This window comes from Oncorhynchus mykiss, chromosome 18, assembly GCF_013265735.2.
Source record: "Oncorhynchus mykiss isolate Arlee chromosome 18, USDA_OmykA_1.1, whole genome shotgun sequence".
Taxonomy (NCBI): Eukaryota; Metazoa; Chordata; class Actinopteri; order Salmoniformes; family Salmonidae; genus Oncorhynchus; species Oncorhynchus mykiss.
Genome location: NC_048582.1, coordinates 6339989 through 6357576, shown reverse-complemented (window position 1 = coordinate 6357576; position 17588 = coordinate 6339989). Strand labels below are relative to the sequence as shown.

Genomic DNA, 17588 nt, shown 5'->3' with positions numbered 1-17588 from the left:
TAGCAGTATGAATATCTAACCCGTATGACTATCTAACCAGCGGTGCTGGTAGTTAGCAGTATGACTATCTAACCAGCGGTGCTGGTAGTAAGCGGTGCTGGTAGTTAGCAGTATGAATATCTAACCAGCGGTGCTGGTAGTAAGCGGTGCTGGTAGTTAGCAGTATGACTATCTAACCAGCGGTGCTGGTAGTAAGCGGTGCTGGTAGTTAAGCAGTATGACTATCTAACCAGTGGTGCTGGTAGTTAGCAGTATGACTATCTAACCAGCGGTGCTGGTAGTAAGCGGTGCTGGTAGTTAAGCAGTATGACTATCTAACCAGTGGTGCTGGTAGTTAGCAGTATGACTATCTAACCAGCGGTGCTGGTAGTAAGCGGTGCTGGTAGTTAAGCAGTATGACTATCTAACCAGTGTTGCTGGTAGTTAGCAGTATGACTATCTAACCAGCGGTGCTGGTAGTAAGCAGTATGAATATCTAACCAGTGGTGCTGGTAGTTAGCAGTATGAATATCTAACCAGTGGTGCTGGTAGTTAGCAGTATGACTATCTAACCAGCGGTGCTGGTAGTTAAGCAGTATGACTATCTAACCAGCGGTGCTGGTAGTTAAGCAGTATGACTATCTAACCAGCGGTGCTGGTAGTAAGCGGTGCTGGTAGTTAAGCAGTATGAATATCTAACCAGTGGTGCTGGTAGTGAGCAGTATGACTATCTAACCAGTGGTGCTGGTAGTTAGCAGTATGACTATCTAACCAGCGGTGCTGGTAGTAAGCGGTGCTGGTAGTTAAGCAGTATGACTATCTAACCAGTGGTGCTGGTAGTTAGCAGTATGACTATCTAACCAGCGGTGCTGGTAGTAAGCGGTGCTGGTAGTTAAGCAGTATGACTATCTTACCAGTGGTGCTGGTAGTTAAGCAGTATGACTATCTAACCAGTGGTGCTGGTAGTTGAGCAGTATAAATATCTTACCAGTGGTGCTGGTAGTTAGCAGTATGAACATCTTACCAGTGGTGCTGGTAGTGAGCAGTATGATTATGTTACCAGTGGTGCTGGTAGTTAGCAGTATGAATATCTTACCAGTGGTGCTGGTAGTTAGCAGTATAAATATCTTACCAGTGGTGCTGGTAGTTAGCAGTATGAACATCTTACCAGTGGTGCTGGTAGTGAGCAGTATGACTATCTAACCAGTGGTGCTGGTAGTGAGCAGTATGATTATGTTACCAGTGGTGCTGGTAGTTAGCAGTATGAATATCTAACCAGCAGGGCTGGTAGTTAGCAGTATGAATATCTAACCCGTATGACTATCTAACCAGCGGTGCTGGTAGTTAGCAGTATGAATATCTAACCCGTATGACTATCTAACCAGCGGTGCTGGTAGTTGAGCAGTATGAATATCTTACCAGTGGTGCTGGTAGTTAGCAGTATGAATATCTTACCAGTGGTGCTGGTAGTTGAGCAACATGCCTTTCTTCAGAAAGTCCAGGTGGGCTTTGTCCTCTGGCTTGTTGGTGTTGTAGGATTTAGTACACACCGGCTTACAATCCACCTTCTTCTTGAACTCAAACTTCAACACACAGACATACAATGATTTACTCAACTTCCTGCTGAGAGTTAGACCAGTAGAATACACAGGGTGACATTTCTCATTTTGCTGTGAATCAGCAGTTTCTCTCTTGTTATGTCAGTCAGTGATGGTCAGCCAACTAGCCCATGTTAACTAACATATTTCAGATAGCTTACTGGATAACAAATGTAGCAATCTAAACTTGTTATCCTGGGTTGGTAGATGTGGTATAGACACGTGAGCAACTGCGGCCCCCTCATGATGAGTTCAGGTTTTTTGTGGCCCCCACCCCCATCAGAGTTGCCCATCCCTGATTTAGTATGTAGGTACAGGTAGTACACACCAGAGTGAAGGGGGAGTCGGTCATTCGGAGTGAGGTATGAAGGTGCAGAACATTGTAATGAGATTAGAAATGTAATACCAACAGGATATTAAAGTGTGTGTGTGTGTGTACATCACCCACCTTGTAGGGAGAGGGCTCAATTCTCTCGCCAAACAAAACCTGACCCAAATTCTCAGACGGGCGCTTCTCGGAGTCGATAGCGCAGAAATCAAACCTGAAGAATACGAGGAGAGAAAAAGAGAGTTGACAAACGTTCTGTTTCAGCAACACCAAGCCAGCCCATAACAAGATGAACATGCCCTGAGAGTTCCCCACAACACCAAGCCAGCCCATAACCAGATGAACATGCCCTGAGAGTTCCCCACAACACCAAGCCAGCCCATAACAAGATGAACATGCCCTGAGAGTTCCCCACAACACCAAGCCAGCCCATAACCAGATGAACATGCCCTGAGAGTTCCCCACAACACCAAGCCAGCCCATAACAAGATGAACATGCCCTGAGAGTTCCCCACAACACCAAGCCAGCCCATAACCAGATGAACATGCCCTGAGAGTTCCCCACAACACCAAGCCAGCCCATAACAAGATGAACATGCCCTGAGAGTTCCCCACAACACCAAGCCAGCCCATAACAAGATGAACATGCCCTGAGAGTTCCCCACAACACCAAGCCAGCCCATAACAAGATGAACATGCCCTGAGAGTTCCCCACAACACCAAGCCAGCCCATAACAAGATGAACATGCCCTGAGAGTTCCCCACAACACCAAGCCAGCCCATAACCAGATGAACATGCCCTGAGAGTTCCCCACAACACCAAGCCAGCCCATAACCAGATGAACATGCCCTGAGAGTTCCCCACAACACCAAGCCAGCCCATAACAAGATGAACATGCCCTGAGAGTTCCCCACAACACCAAGCCAGCCCATAACCAGATGAACATGCCCTGAGAGTTCCCCACAACACCAAGCCAGCCCATAACCAGATGAACATGCCCTGAGAGTTCCCCACAACACCAAGCCAGCCCATAACCAGATGAACAAGCCCTGAGAGAGTTCCCACAACACCAAGCCAGCCCATAACCAGATGAACATGCCCTGAGAGAGTTCCCCACAACACCAAGCCAGCCCATAACCAGATGAACATGCCCTGAGAGAGTTCCCACAACACCAAGCCAGCCCATAACCAGATGAACATGCCCTGAGAGTTCCCCACAACACCAAGCCAGCCCATAACCAGATGAACATGCCCTGAGAGTTCCCACAACAACAACGCAGAAACGTTAATATGATTTCTACTTCAGTTCACAAACTGGAGCATTTTGTCTTCCTTTTTAAACCATCTGCTGCTGGTACTTTTTCTCTGATACCCAGATTTCAACAACAACAACCTCCCCTCTCTCGTCACACAGCAAGCTAACATAAAGAAGGCCACATTTCTCACGCACACTTAACACTGCAACGTCACTTCAATTACAGTCCCCTGACCCTCTTCACGACCCCTTGGTGGAAAAGGGGCATTAGTGTCCTCTAACGGCGTGACAGAACTCCAGCTCCTGTGGCTGAGCATGTTGAGGCCTCTAGTATCACATTTAACTCAGGAAAATAATAAATAAAGTAATTATGATGCCACATAATAACCCTAAGTAGCTATTGTTATCAAAGTATCCCATCTTTGATTTAATGCCATTGGAGTTTTCAGATCCAGAGTAAGGACTGAAACTGGCCTGTTTCGTTGACTTAAACCAATTTCTATATCTTCTAGTGACTATTTCTCTAAACCATGATAGGCAGCCATTTTGTTGAAGCAGAACTACTGCAATAGAACAGTGCTGGACTTGGTCTGAAATAGGTGCCAGTACTGTTTGTATTTAGGTTCAGGAGCTCCATCATACTTTTATGTATGAGCTAATATTCTATAAGAGGTGCCGGAACTCAGCCCCAGTGAGTTCCTGTCCAAGTCAAGCACTGCAATAGAGTATTATTAACATTGTCTATGGACTTCAGAATTCCAGTCACAGTTGGATATCGCTGGTGCTGCTATAGTGACAGAGAGAAGAAAGAGTCAGAGAGGGAGAAAGAGTCAGAGAGGGAGAAAGAGTCAGAGAGGATGGTGAGTGACAGAGAGGAGAAAGAGACAGGTGAGAAAGTAGGAGAGGATGGTGACAGAGAGGAGAAAGAGTCAGAGCGGGAGAAAGAGACAGGTGAGAAAGAGTAGGAGAGGATGGTGAGTGACAGAGAGGAGAAAGAGTCAGAGAGGATGGTGACAGAGAGATGCTCTAGTTTATCAGACCGTATTAGTGTGCCTAGTCCTACCCTGGCTGACTTCACCATGTTCCTAACAAATGTCACCCTATTCCTTACACAGTGCACTACCTTTGGCCACGGGCCCATAGGTCTCTGGTCAAAAGTAGTGCACTGTATAGGGAGTCATTTGGAACGCATCCTATATCTTCCCCGTACACTAAGTCTGCATCTACACAATAAGAACACTGTCCAAAAGCACCGAACCCACAGCCTTCTGCAGCAAGACTGAGAATTGTAGAAGACCAATAAGAAGTTGTTGTTCCTGATGTACTTACGCAGTGTATTCATAGGGTAAGACAGACTCCACAGAATCCAGTCTGTTCACAAATATCTCGATGGTCGACTGAAAAACAATCAAACGCACAGTTATTTTCTCAAAATGGTAGATGACAAATATCGGCAACAACATCTAGAATACAGCACACATTACAGCTGTTTTTTTTTCTTTCTCAAAGGCACAATTAGGCTAACGACTAGAGATCTGAAATGGGAGGGAGGAGGGCTACATAACTTTACAGTCTTTATGCCCTGTTCCGCAGTGGAATTGATTCTTATCAGTTCTTATTCAGGCCCTTCCTCAAAGAACAACTGTCATGCAGTTGACAGCTCTCTTTTAGATTAGGATAATACGGAATTTGGGACATAATTAAACATTTTAATGGCAAGTAACTTCTGATCAAAAGTATGGATGAACTAATTAGCTGTCTACAACACAAGTTAAGCAGTTGTCTCACAAGTAGTAGCACCAACTAGCTCGTAGGGGGTGCTAATTAGCTAGCTAGCTTTCTAGCGACCAATATGCAATACAGATAGCTTACTGTGACTGGTTGGCCAACAACACTGGTTCTAACTAGCTTTAGATTCTACTAACGTTACCTAGTGATTCATCATTATGACAGCTATCCAGCTTCAAATGGTAACCAAGACAGCAAGCTGTTCTGATCCCTTCCAAGGAGTTTCAGAATGCTAACATTAGCAGCTAGCAGGCAAGTTAACTGGTAGCTTAGCTTTACTTTCCAGCTGATAATTAGAAGGAAGATAGCATGAAACCGTCGGCGCATTTTTTACTTTTTTTTTTTTTAGATCTAACTACCTTACAGTCCGGTACTTCATTCTCTTTCCCAGTTTGTCCTGGTTCACAAAAACTAACAGGGGCCAGACCCGGTAGATAGAAACTTGTAGCGCTGTGTAGCAGAAGGAAGATCACCAAAACAGAGCCTCTCGCTCTGTGCAGGGAGCACATTTTCCTCTTCTCTCGACGAACCTAGTTAGCTAAACGTTTCTTGGCGTAACGTTAATATCTGTCTACACAGGGGGTGACAGGCTAGCTGGCATTTGAATTCACCAGATAGGACAGTTGACATAAGGTAGCTAACGTTAACTAGCTGGGATATGTCTGCCCTCCGTAGCTACATAACCCAGAGACTTTTCCTGCAGCGGACAGACACGTCATCTGCGTCTACATGGACGTGTTCTTCCGTGGAGGATGATGGGACTCTGGATGTAAAGTTGGCTGGGCTGTTGTTGAAAGAATAGCACTTTGTGTTAAAGAGAAGACATTTTCCGACAACAAAAAAATGTAGAATTAAAAACGGGTTTATTGTCATGATTTCTAATTCCGCTGAGAATCAAACAGCAACATTCAGAGCACCTTACAATTTCGTCTCTGGCAGAAAGTGCCTATTCCAACAACGACCTGGAGATGGCAGTGTAAAACTAATATTTCTCTCAAAACGGGAACTATTATTCGCCATGTTTGTCACAGTCATCCCAAAGCATAATAAACACGAGTAATGCTGTGAATTAAAGCAGAAAATCATCTGAAGGTGAGAGGTAGGTTTATTCATTAGGCCATTATACTGTTGTAACGATGTATGGGCAGCACGGTTACCACAGCAGAGCACATTGCATATATATTTCAGTGGTTGGAAGCAGTTTGTTAAATTGTTAATCATTTGTAATCTGTAGCATAATGACACCACACACAGGCATAGGTTAACCGAACAACAAGCACACCCCCGTTTATACAGTCAGTCACATAAAACAAAAAGTAAATAAAAAATTATATAAATAAGTGTTAAATCCTCAATGATTTTGTGAAAAACTAGTGAAACAGTTTAAATAATTAATATCTTGTCATCATGATTTTATTCCATAGTGTAGTTAACCAGAATGTAGCCACTGAGCAGCTAAACATACAAGCCATCCACTAAGTAGTACATGTGCAGACGTTTTTCATTGAGTATACAAGATTGACAGTTTCCATAATTTAGTATATTCTCCTCATTTCAAACCCCTTTAAGATTTTAGATTAATTCTGAGGAATTGTACATTAATTCTGCAGAAGTCAAGCAAACAAACTCCTGTAATCACGGTCCATGGACAAATGACACAAAAGAAAACCTTTAGGGACTGGCGAATGTGTGTGTTTTCTGGGCGAAGGTGTGTGTGAGGTGGAGGAAGCCGTAATGAACCACGGTAATGCTAGAGTATAGAGAAGACACTAGATGCAACAAGCCCTGAGAATAGCAGCCTTCTGATCCTCCTCTGTCCCTCAGCAGCAAGGTGACAGGACAGAGTATCCAAACTATCTGGAACAGGGCTGAGCACCCACTACCAGGAAGCACTGTGGACAGCCCTCTTCACCCTTCAGGAAGCACGGTGGACAGCAGCAGCATTACTGTCCTCCTCCTCTCCTTTCCTCATAGTAATTGTGTAGTCTGTGTTGAGTTATTCTCTGTGTAGTCCTCTGGAGCTCCAGAGCAGGCCGGTCACCCTGGCCTCAAACCCCCAGGACCCTGCTCACTGGATCAGACCCACACTTCATTCTGTTGTTTTTCTCTCTCAGGTTCTACATCTTTCAAACTCCTCCCTACCCTAAATGCTGCAGTAGAAAGTTGGTTGCCACGTTGATGTCGTTGTTGGATGCTCTGAGGGCATCCTGAGCATCTATTCTGGAGAAGCCCATCTCCATCAATCTGGCAACCTAGGGAAACAGAAATAAACACACACACAAACATCAGAGAAATGCTAACACGAAACTGGTAAAGAAACGCAATTCCGTGTCCGCACTCACTCACAGTGCTCACCTGTTCTTCAGCTACAGGAGTGTTGACCAAGGGAGGAGCTGTGGGCTCCAGCAGTGGAGGAGCTGTGGGCTCCAGCAGTGGTGGAGCTGTGGGGTGGAGCTGCTGTGGAGAGGGGTGTGGCTGCAGCTCTGGGGGAAGGTTCTGTCCTCTGTGTCTCAGCGATGGGAAAAATCTGTTCCAGTTCATTAGGCCATTCTGGGAAGGACAGAGAGGGAGAATCATGGTGCGTTCAAGACAACTGGGAACTGGGGATTTTTTTTTTTTCTCAGACTGGGAAAAATCACGACATCAGTGATCTTCAAGTCAGAGAAGTTGGAGCTCTAGGATGATGCCCGAGTTTCCAACTTGTAATTCTGAGAGGACCGTTCAAAGTGATTTTTCCCAGTGTAGATGAAGAGGAGGGGACAGGTTAAACAAGGATTTTAAAGCCTTGAGACAATTGAGACATGAATTGTCTGTGTGTGCCATTCAGAGGGTGAATGGGCAAGATTTAAGTGCCTTTGAACGGGGTATGGTAGTAGGTGCCAGGCACACCGGTTTGTGCCAAGAACTGTAATTCTGTTGGGTTTCTAACACTCCGTTTCCTTTGTGTATCAAGAAACCACCCAAAAGACATCCAGCCAACTTGACACAACTGTGGAAAGCATTGGAGTCAACATGGTCCAGCATCCCTGTGGAAACGCTCCTGACACCTTGAAGAGGGCACAGCACCAACAAATAACTTAGCTGGCAACATGGCTATTGTGTCAGTAACCACAGCCATCATTAACCATAGACTACAAATACAAAGCCTTGGATACAGGTTAAAGGTGACAGGCAGAAGGTCTCCCTGTTTTTCCAAACCTTTATAGAAAAGCTAAACACATCAAAGTGATCTGCAATAATATTTTGGTCAGAGTAGATTTTGTACCTTTGATCTAACACTAAAAGAGGCATGGCTACCTGTCAACATGCTCTTTTGGAATGCTGAAGAAATTTGGCTTGGCACCTAAAACCCTCAAACTTTTACAGATTCACAATTGAGAGCATCCTGTCGGGCTGTATCACCTAGTATGGCAACTGCACCGCCCGCAACCCCAGGGCTCTCCAGAGTGTGATGCGGTCTGCCCAACGCATCACCGGTGTCAAACTACCTGCCTCTACCTACAGCACCTGATGTTACAGATCACAAAGGACAACAACCACCCGAGCCACTGCCTGTTCACCCCGCTATCATCCAAAAGGCGAGGTCAGTACAGGTGCATCAAAGCTGGGACAGAGTAATTGAAAAACATCTATCTCAAGGCCATCACTGTTAAATAGCCATCACTAGGTAGCTTCCACCCAGTTACTGAACCCTGCTCCTTAAGAGGCTGCTGCCCTTATTACATAGACTTGGAATCACTGGTCACTTTAATAATGTTTACATACTGTTTTACCCATCTCATATGTACAGTGGGCTCCAAAATTACTGGCACCCCTGACTGGCAATGCACAACCAATACTTACAAAAATAAAACAAAATTATAAAGAAACTCAAAATACCAACATGTGAGAAATACTGGACTTTTATCAATGCTTCAATGGAACCCACCAAAATCAATTTGATTTAAATAAAAATCAATGCCCTCCAAATCAAGGTTCCACAATTAATGGCACCCTTCATGATTATTGTAACATCTGCCAAAATTCAACCAGGAAGTAAATTCCACTTATTTACGTGTACCTAAATCTTAAAGAACTATATTGAGCCATTACACCACTTCCTGTTTCACTAGGGTATAAACATGAGGTAACACGCATGCAATATCCTGCTGTCCACAAAATAACTGTCAGTTCAAAAGAGACAGCTGGTCGAAGACCTTCATATATCACTGAGCACTGTCAGGGCAATTATAAAACGACCTCTAAAGATATGGAACAGTTAAACCTCACGGTTAGAGGATGCAAATGCATTTTTCCACCCTGGGGATGGGGAGGAGGATGGGGAGAGAAGCAACCAAATCCACAATAATAACGGTCAAAGAATTGCAGGCCTTGGTGGCGTCTTGGGGTCACCAGGTTTCAAAAAGCACCGTCAGACACCACCTCCACAACCACAGGCTCTTTGGAAGGGTTGCCAGAAGAAAGCACCATCAGACTCCACCTCCACAACCACAGGCTCTTTGGAAGGGTTGCCAGAAGAAAGCACCATCAGACTCCACCTCCACAACCACAGGCTCTTTGGAAGGGTTGCCAGAAGAAAGCACCATCAGACGCCACCTCCACAACCACAGGCTCTTTGGAAGGGTTGCCAGAAGAAAGCACCGTCAGACGCCACCTCCACAACCACAGGCTCTTTGGAAGGGTTGCCAGAAGAAAGCACCATCAGACTCCACCTCCACAACCACAGGCTCTTTGGAAGGGTTGCCAGAAGAAAGCACCGTCAGACTCCACCTCCACAACCACAGGCTCTTTGGAAGGGTTGCCAGAAGAAAGCACCGTCAGACGCCACCTCCACAACCACAGGCTCTTTGGAAGGGTTGCCAGAAGAAAGCACCGTCAGACGCCACCTCCACAACCACAGGCTCTTTGGAAGGGTTGCCAGAAGAAAGCACCATCAGACTCCACCTCCACAACCACAGGCTCTTTGGAAGGGTTGCCAGAAGAATGCCCTTTCTGACCCCAAGACACAGACGCAAGCGCTTGGAGTTTGACAAACGTAATTCAAATTATGACTGGAAGAGGGTACTCTGGTCAGATGAGGCCATAATGGAACATTCTGGTCAGATACAGCATTGGCATGTTTGGCGTCGAAACAGAGATGCCTACAAGGAGAGGCACGGTGAAATATGGAGGGGGGTCAGTGATGTTTTGGGTCTGTTTTAATTCCAGAGGTCCAGGGGCCCTGGTTACGATTGATGGCATAATAAATTCCACCAAGTATCTGACAATCTGGTTGCCTCTGCAAGGAAGGCTGGGACTTGGCCGTAGGTGGACTTTCCAACAAGACCAAGACCCAAAACATACCTCAAGATCCGCACAGAAATGGTTCTGTGACAACAACATCAATGTTCTGCCATCTGTCACCGGACCTCAATCCAATCAAAAACCTGTGTGCTGAGTTGAAGAGGGAAGTTGATAAGCACAAACTCACGAATGTGAAGGATCTTGAAAGGATCTGCATTGAGGAATGGTCCAAAATCCCTCCAAATGGGTTCCTTAACCTTGTCAAACATTACAGGAGAAGACTCCATGCTGTTATCCTTGCCAGAGGTGGTGGCACTAAGTACTAAATGAGGAGTGACAATAATTATGAAACCTTGATTTTGGTCAAATGTATTTTGTATTAAATAATTGTATGATTTTGGTTGGTTCCATGGAAACATTAATAAAGTCCAGTATTTCTCACACGTTGGTATTTTGAGTTTCTCTCTCTAATTATATTGTTTATGCGTTGCCAGTTTTAATTTTTGGTTTGTGTGTATTGTTGTGAATTGTTAGATATTACTGCACTGTTGGAACTAGGAACACAAGCATTTCACTACACCCGCAATAACATGTGACCAATAAAATGTGATTTGATATAAATGGAACCCTCATCACAATGATCGGAAATTCATGGGAGACAAGGTAACCAGAGGGCAGGCTGGGCTCACGGATAGTAGCCCAACAAGGTAACCAGAGGGCAGGCTGGGCTCACGGATAGTAGCCCAACAAGGTAACCAGAGGGCAGGCTGATCTCACGGATAGTAGCCCAACAAGGCATGGGAGACAAGGTAACCAGAGGGCAGGCTGGGCTCACGGATAGTAGCCCAACAAGGTAACCAGAGGGCAGGCTGGGCTCACGGATAGTAGCCCAACAAGGCAACCAGAGGGCAGGCTGGGCTCACGGATAGTAGCCCAACAAGGTAACCAGAGGGCAGGCTGGGCTCACGGATAGTAGCCCAACAAGGTAACCAGAGGGCAGGCTGGGCTCACGGATAGTAGCCCAACAAGGTAACCAGAGGGCAGGCTGGGCTCACGGATAGCAGCCCAACAAGGTAACCAGAGGGCAGGCTGGGCTCACGGATAGTAGCCCAACAAGGTAACCAGAGGGCAGGCTGGGCTCAGGGATAGTAGCCCAACAAGGTAACCAGAGGGCAGGCTGGGCTCACGGATAGTAGCCCAACAAGGCATGGGAGACAAGGTAACCAGAGGGCAGGCTGGGCTCACGGATAGTAGCCCAACAAGGTAACCAGAGGGCAGGCTGGGCTCACGGATAGTAGCCCAACAAGGCATGGGAGACAAGGTAACCAGAGTCAATTAAGCACAGCTGACGGTACTAATGACATATCCTCCTTCCCCTATAAGAGAGAGAATGGAACCAGCAGAGAGTGGGGAAAACTATCTCTGGAAGATGGCCACCGAGAGAGAGGAGCTATCCAGGAAGAACCACTAAGACGGTGACAATCCTGTGACTTTTTGTTATAGTTTAAAGATAATCATATTGTGTTCCTGTTTCATCTGGAGAAGAAGATGTATGTTTTTCCTTGGAAGATTTTCATTGATTATGTTGGAGTGTTTGTGTTGACCCAAAGCCCTCAATAGAGAACTGTGTTCAATCAAGAACCTTCTCCTACTTCATTCCACCTTTCCTCTTTAGAGAGACGCCCAATGACTTGGTCCGCTCACACTGCCTATGAGTCACCATTATTGACATGTGTATTTCTTCAGATATACAAGTGTCTAATGGCTTCATTTCTGATACAGAGAAAATGACTCATACAAGCCGTGTCTGTAGCTTGTGTTCCTTGCAATTGGCCATTAACCTATTCATTTAGCCCTCAAATTGTAATTTTCTGGCCATAGAATGCAAGAATGACATCTTCACCCCCATATAGAAATGACAGCTAAATGTAGTGATAGATTGTTTTTTGTGTGTGTGTGTGTGGAGGGGGGGGGGGGGGGGGGGGGGGGGCTTCAGGCTTATTTAAAGAAGCCTAAAATATAATAATTATTAAGTGTTACAGTTTTTGGTGGAGACCTTTCCCCGTCACCTTTAAACAGTTTCCAGCTCTGATCTTCTCCCCATCATAACCAGCCGTAGGGGGTTAAATAGCATTGGATCAGTTTACAGCTCTGATCTTCTCCCCATCATAACAGCTGTAGGGGGTTAAATAGCATTGGATCAGTTTACAGCTCTGATCTTCTCCCCATCATAACAGCCGTAGGGGGTTAAATAGCATTGGATCAGTTTCCAGCTCTGATCTTCTCCCCATCATAACCAGCCATAGGGGGTTAAATAGCATTGGATCAGTTTACAGCTCTGATCTTCTCCCCATCATAACAGCCGTAGGGGGTTAAATAGCATTGGATCAGTTTCCAGCTCTGATCTTCTCCCCATCATAACAGCTGTAGGGGGTTAAATAGCATTGGATCAGTTTACAGCTCTGATCTTCTCCCCATCATAACAGCTGTAGGGGGTTAAATAGCATTGGATCAGTTTACAGCTCTGATCTTCTCCCCATCATAACAGCGGTAGGGGGTTAAATAGCATTGGATCAGTTTCCAGCTCTGATCTTCTCCCCATCATAACAGCTGTAGGGGGTTAAATAGCATTGGATCAGTTTCCAGCTCTGATCTTCTCCCCATCATAACCAGCCGTAGGGGGTTAAATAGCATTGGATCAGTTTCCAGCTCTGATCTTCTCCCCATCATAACCAGCCGTAGGGGGTTAAATAGCATTGGATCAGTTTCCAGCTCTGATCTTCTCCCCATCATAACCAGCCGTAGGGGGTTAAATAGCATTGGATCAGTTTCCAGCTCTGATCTTCTCCCCATCATAACCAGCCGTAGGGGGTTAAATAGCATTGGATCAGTTTCCAGCTCTGATCTTCTCCCCATCATAACCAGCCGTAGGGGGTTAAATAGCATTGGATCAGTTTCCAGCTCTGATCTTCTCCCCATCATAACCAGCCGTAGGGGGTTAAATAGCATTGGATCAGTTTCCAGCTCTGATCTTCTCCCCATCATAACCAGCCGTAGGGGGTTAAATAGCATTGGATCAGTTTCCAGCTCTGATCTTCTCCCCATCATAACCAGCCGTAGGGGGTTAAATAGCATTGGATCAGTTTCCAGCTCTGATCTTCTCCCCATCATAACCAGCCGTAGGGGGTTAAATAGCATTGGATCAGTTTACAGCTGATCTTCTCCCCATCATAACCAGCTGTAGGGGGTTAAATAGCATTGGATCAGTTTCCAGCTCTGATCTTCTCCCCATCATAACAGCTGTAGGGGGTTAAATAGCATTGGATCAGTTTCCAGCTCTGATCTTCTCCCCATCATAACAGCTGTAGGGGGTTAAATAGCATTGGATCAGTTTACAGCTCTGATCTTCTCCCCATCATAACAGCTGTAGGGGGTTAAATAGCATTGGATCAGTTTACAGCTCTGATCTTCTCCCCATCATAACAGCCGTAGGGGGTTAAATAGCATTGGATCAGTTTCCAGCTCTGATCTTCTCCCCATCATAACAGCTGTAGGGGGTTAAATAGCATTGGATCAGTTTACAGCTCTGATCTTCTCCCCATCATAACAGCCGTAGGGGGTTAAATAGCATTGGATCAGTTTACAGCTCTGATCTTCTCCCCATCATAACCAGCCGTAGGGGGTTAAATAGCATTGGATCAGTTTCCAGCTCTGATCTTCTCCCCATCATAACCAGCCGTAGGGGGTTAAATAGCATTGGATCAGTTTACAGCTCTGATCTTCTCCCCATCATAACAGCCATAGGGGGTTAAATAGCATTGGGTCAGTTTACAGCTCTGATCTTCTCCCCATCATAACAGCCGTAGGGGGTTAAATAGCATTGGATCAGTTTCCAGCTCTGATCTTCTCCCCATCATAACAGCTGTAGGGGGTTAAATAGCATTGGATCAGTTTACAGCTCTGATCTTCTCCCCATCATAACAGCCATAGGGGGTTAAATAGCATTGGATCAGTTTACAGCTCTGATCTTCTCCCCATCATAACAGCCGTAGGGGGTTAAATAGCATTGGATCAGTTTACAGCTCTGATCTTCTCCCCATCATAACAGCTGTAGGGGGTTAAATAGCATTGGATCAGTTTACAGCTCTGATCTTCTCCCCATCATAACAGCCGTAGGGGGTTAAATAGCATTGGATCAGTTTACAGCTCTGATCTTCTCCCCATCATAACAGCCGTAGGGGGTTAAATAGCATTGGATCAGTTTCCAGCTCTGATCTTCTCCCCATCATAACAGCCGTAGGGGGTTAAATAGCATTGGATCAGTTTACAGCTCTGATCTTCTCCCCATCATAACCAGCCCATAGGGGGTTAAATAGCATTGGATCAGTTTACAGCTCTGATCTTCTCCCCATCATAACAGCCGTAGGGGGTTAAATAGCATTGGGTCAATTGAAAATGGGGAGAATCTGAGCTTTGCAACAATGCCAGAATGATTGCTGTACTTCTAATATTAAATAACTGGCATTATTATTATTATTATTATTATTATTATTATTATTATTATTATTTATGAACAATTATTTAAAAAAGGCAAATGTCAAAACAGAGCTTCTGATGTCATCAAAGCTAAAATGGCCAATATAAATATAAACATTGTTTCTATACAGAATAAAGGTCACGTAGACTTTAGAAGAGCCCTGCCTGCACATCAGTTCAGAAGACAGAGACCGCCAGGAGCTGTGTGTTGGAAAGGCAGGACTATAAACTCAAGTAGCCTTTGCATGTGAAGGACATTCATTCTGCCAATGAGAGGATTGCATTAAATATTCTGCAAAAGCATGCATGCTTCTGATTGGCCAAAACAGATCAGAAGGAGGGTCATGTCAAATGGAATGTCCATTAGTCTGTGTGTGTGTGTGTAGTACTGTCTGTGTGTGTCTGTGTGTGTGTGTAGTACTGTGTGTGTGTGTGTAGTACTTTGTGTGTATGTGTGTGTGTGTAGTACTGTGTGTGTGTGTAGTACTGTGTGTAGTACTGTGTGTGTGTAGTACTGTGTGTAGTACTGTGTGTGTATGTCTGTCCATACCTGTGGTGGTCTGTGGTTCCTCCTGGCCTGATGGAACTGGGCCAGCAGCATCTGTTGATCATGCAGATCCATCCTCTGCTGTCTCTGGATGTCCAGAGTAGCCCCCATACCCAGGGGGGGTTCATTGGGGGGCGGGGGCCCAGAGAACAGGGGCTCCAGGACGAAGGCCCCTACACGGGACAGCCACCGGGGCACGAAGAGCAGCCGCTGCACCCCCAGAGCATTTCCGTGGTACAGCTTCCCAGAGACCTGAGGGGAACACGCGCTGTGTGGTTCAGACGTGTGGATTTACAACTTCTGAAGAAGCGGCTGTGGTTGAGATAACGGGGTTGGGTAATGCTGGTTGCTATGCAACAGGGTCAGTGTGGTGTGAACTCACCAGTCCACTGAGAGCAACGAGCCACATGAACGGACTGGAGGTCAGGAGCTGAAACACAACACAGAGACATATTAACCACTGACCCCCACCATGCTGAACACTATGTAACTCTACATATTAACCCCCACCATGCTGAACACTGTAACTCTACATATTAACCACTGACCCCCACCATGCTGAACACTATGTAACTCTACATATTAACCCCCACCATGCTGAACACTATGTAACTTTACATATTAACCCCCACCATGCTGAACACTATGTAACTCTACATATTAACCCCCACCATGCTGAACACTATGTAACTCTACATATTAACCCCCACCATGCTGAACACTATGTAACTCTACATATTGACCCCCACCATGCTGAACACTATGTAACTTTACATATTAACCACTGACCCCCACCATGCTGAACACTATGTAACTCTACATATTAACCCCCACCATGCTGAACACTATGTAACTTTACATATTAACCACTGACCCCCACCATGCTGAACACTATGTAACTCTACATATTAACCCCCACCATGCTGAACACTATGTAACTCTACATATTAACCACTGACCCCCACCATGCTGAACACTATGTAACTCTACATATTAACCCCCACCATGCTGAACACTATGTAACTCTACATATTGACCCCCACCATGCTGAACACTATGTAACTCTACATATTAACCACTGACCCCCACCATGCTGAACACTATGTAACTCCACATATTGACCCCCGCCATGCTGAACACTATGTAACTCTACATATTAACCACTGACCCCCACCATGCTAAACACTATGTAACTTTACATATTAACCACTGACCCCCGCCATGCTGAACACTATGTAACTCTACATATTAACCCCCACCATGCTGAACACTATGTAACTCTACATATTAACCCCCACCATGCTGAACACTATGTAACTCTACATATTAACCACTGACCCCCACCATGCTGAACACTATGTAACTCTACATATTAACCACTGACCCCCACCATGCTGAACACTATGTAACTCTACATATTAACCCCCACCATGCTGAACACTATGTAACTTTACATATTAACCCCCACCATGCTGAACACTATGTAACTCTACATATTAACCACTGACCCCCACCATGCTGAACACTATGTAACTCTACATATTAACCCCCACCATGCTGAACACTATGTAACTCTACATATTAACCCCCACCATGCTGAACACTATGTAACTCTACATATTAACCACTGACCCCCACCATGCTGAACACTATGTAACTCTACATACTGACCCCCACCATGCTGAACACTATGTAACTCTACATATTAACCACTGACCCCCACCATGCTGAACACTATGTAACTCTACATATTAACCCCCACCATGCTGAACACTATGTAACTCTACATATTAACCCCCACCATGCTGAACACTATGTAACTCTACATATTAACCACTGACCCCCACCATGCTGAACACTATGTAACTCTACATATTAACCCCCACCATGCTGAACACTATGTAACTCTACATATTAACCACTGACCCCCACCATGCTGAACACTATGTAACTCTACATATTAACCCCCACCATGCTGAACACTATGTAACTCTACATATTAACCCCCACCATGCTGAACACTATGTAACTCTACATATTGACCCCCACCATGCTGAACACTATGTAACTTTACATATTAACCACTGACCCCCACCATGCTGAACACTATGTAACTCTACATATTAACCCCCACCATGCTGAACACTATGTAACTCTACATATTAACCACTGACCCCCACCATGCTGAACACTATGTAACTCTACATATTAACCCCCACCATGCTGAACACTATGTAACTCTACATATTAACCACTGACCCCCACCATGCTGA

General features: G+C 45.3%; 2 protein-coding genes across 6 annotated transcripts in view; both read right to left on the bottom strand.

Annotated features, from left to right (window-relative positions):
• LOC110512784 (transmembrane 9 superfamily member 2-like) overlaps positions 1-5661 on the bottom strand; it is a 32499-nt gene extending 26838 nt beyond the window's left edge. For 2 of the 4 annotated variants that reach the window (XR_005037352.1, XM_036951482.1), the window contains exons 1-4: positions 5309-5661; positions 4491-4558; positions 2026-2119; positions 1435-1562 (exon numbers count right to left, since the gene is read on the bottom strand). Coding sequence is in view for 2 of the 4 variants with exons in the window: in XM_036951482.1 (XP_036807377.1) it covers positions 1435-1562; positions 2026-2119; positions 4491-4558; positions 5309-5458 (440 nt within the window). In the remaining 2 variants the exon portion in view is untranslated. The remainder of the gene's footprint in view (positions 1-1434; positions 1563-2025; positions 2120-4490; positions 4559-5308) is intronic. The other 2 variants (XR_005037351.1, XM_036951481.1) reach the window with 1 other exon arrangement.
• A 134-nt stretch (positions 5662-5795) lies between these two features.
• ubac2 (UBA domain containing 2) overlaps positions 5796-17588 on the bottom strand; it is a 32881-nt gene continuing 21088 nt past the window's right edge. The window contains exons 6-9 of one of the 2 annotated variants that reach the window (XM_036951484.1): positions 15698-15745; positions 15319-15567; positions 7296-7499; positions 5796-7201 (exon numbers count right to left, since the gene is read on the bottom strand). In XM_036951484.1, the coding sequence (XP_036807379.1) occupies positions 7088-7201; positions 7296-7499; positions 15319-15567; positions 15698-15745 (615 nt within the window). In that variant the 3' untranslated portion in view covers positions 5796-7087. The remainder of the gene's footprint in view (positions 7202-7295; positions 7500-15318; positions 15568-15697; positions 15746-17588) is intronic. The other variant, XM_036951485.1, reaches the window with a different exon arrangement.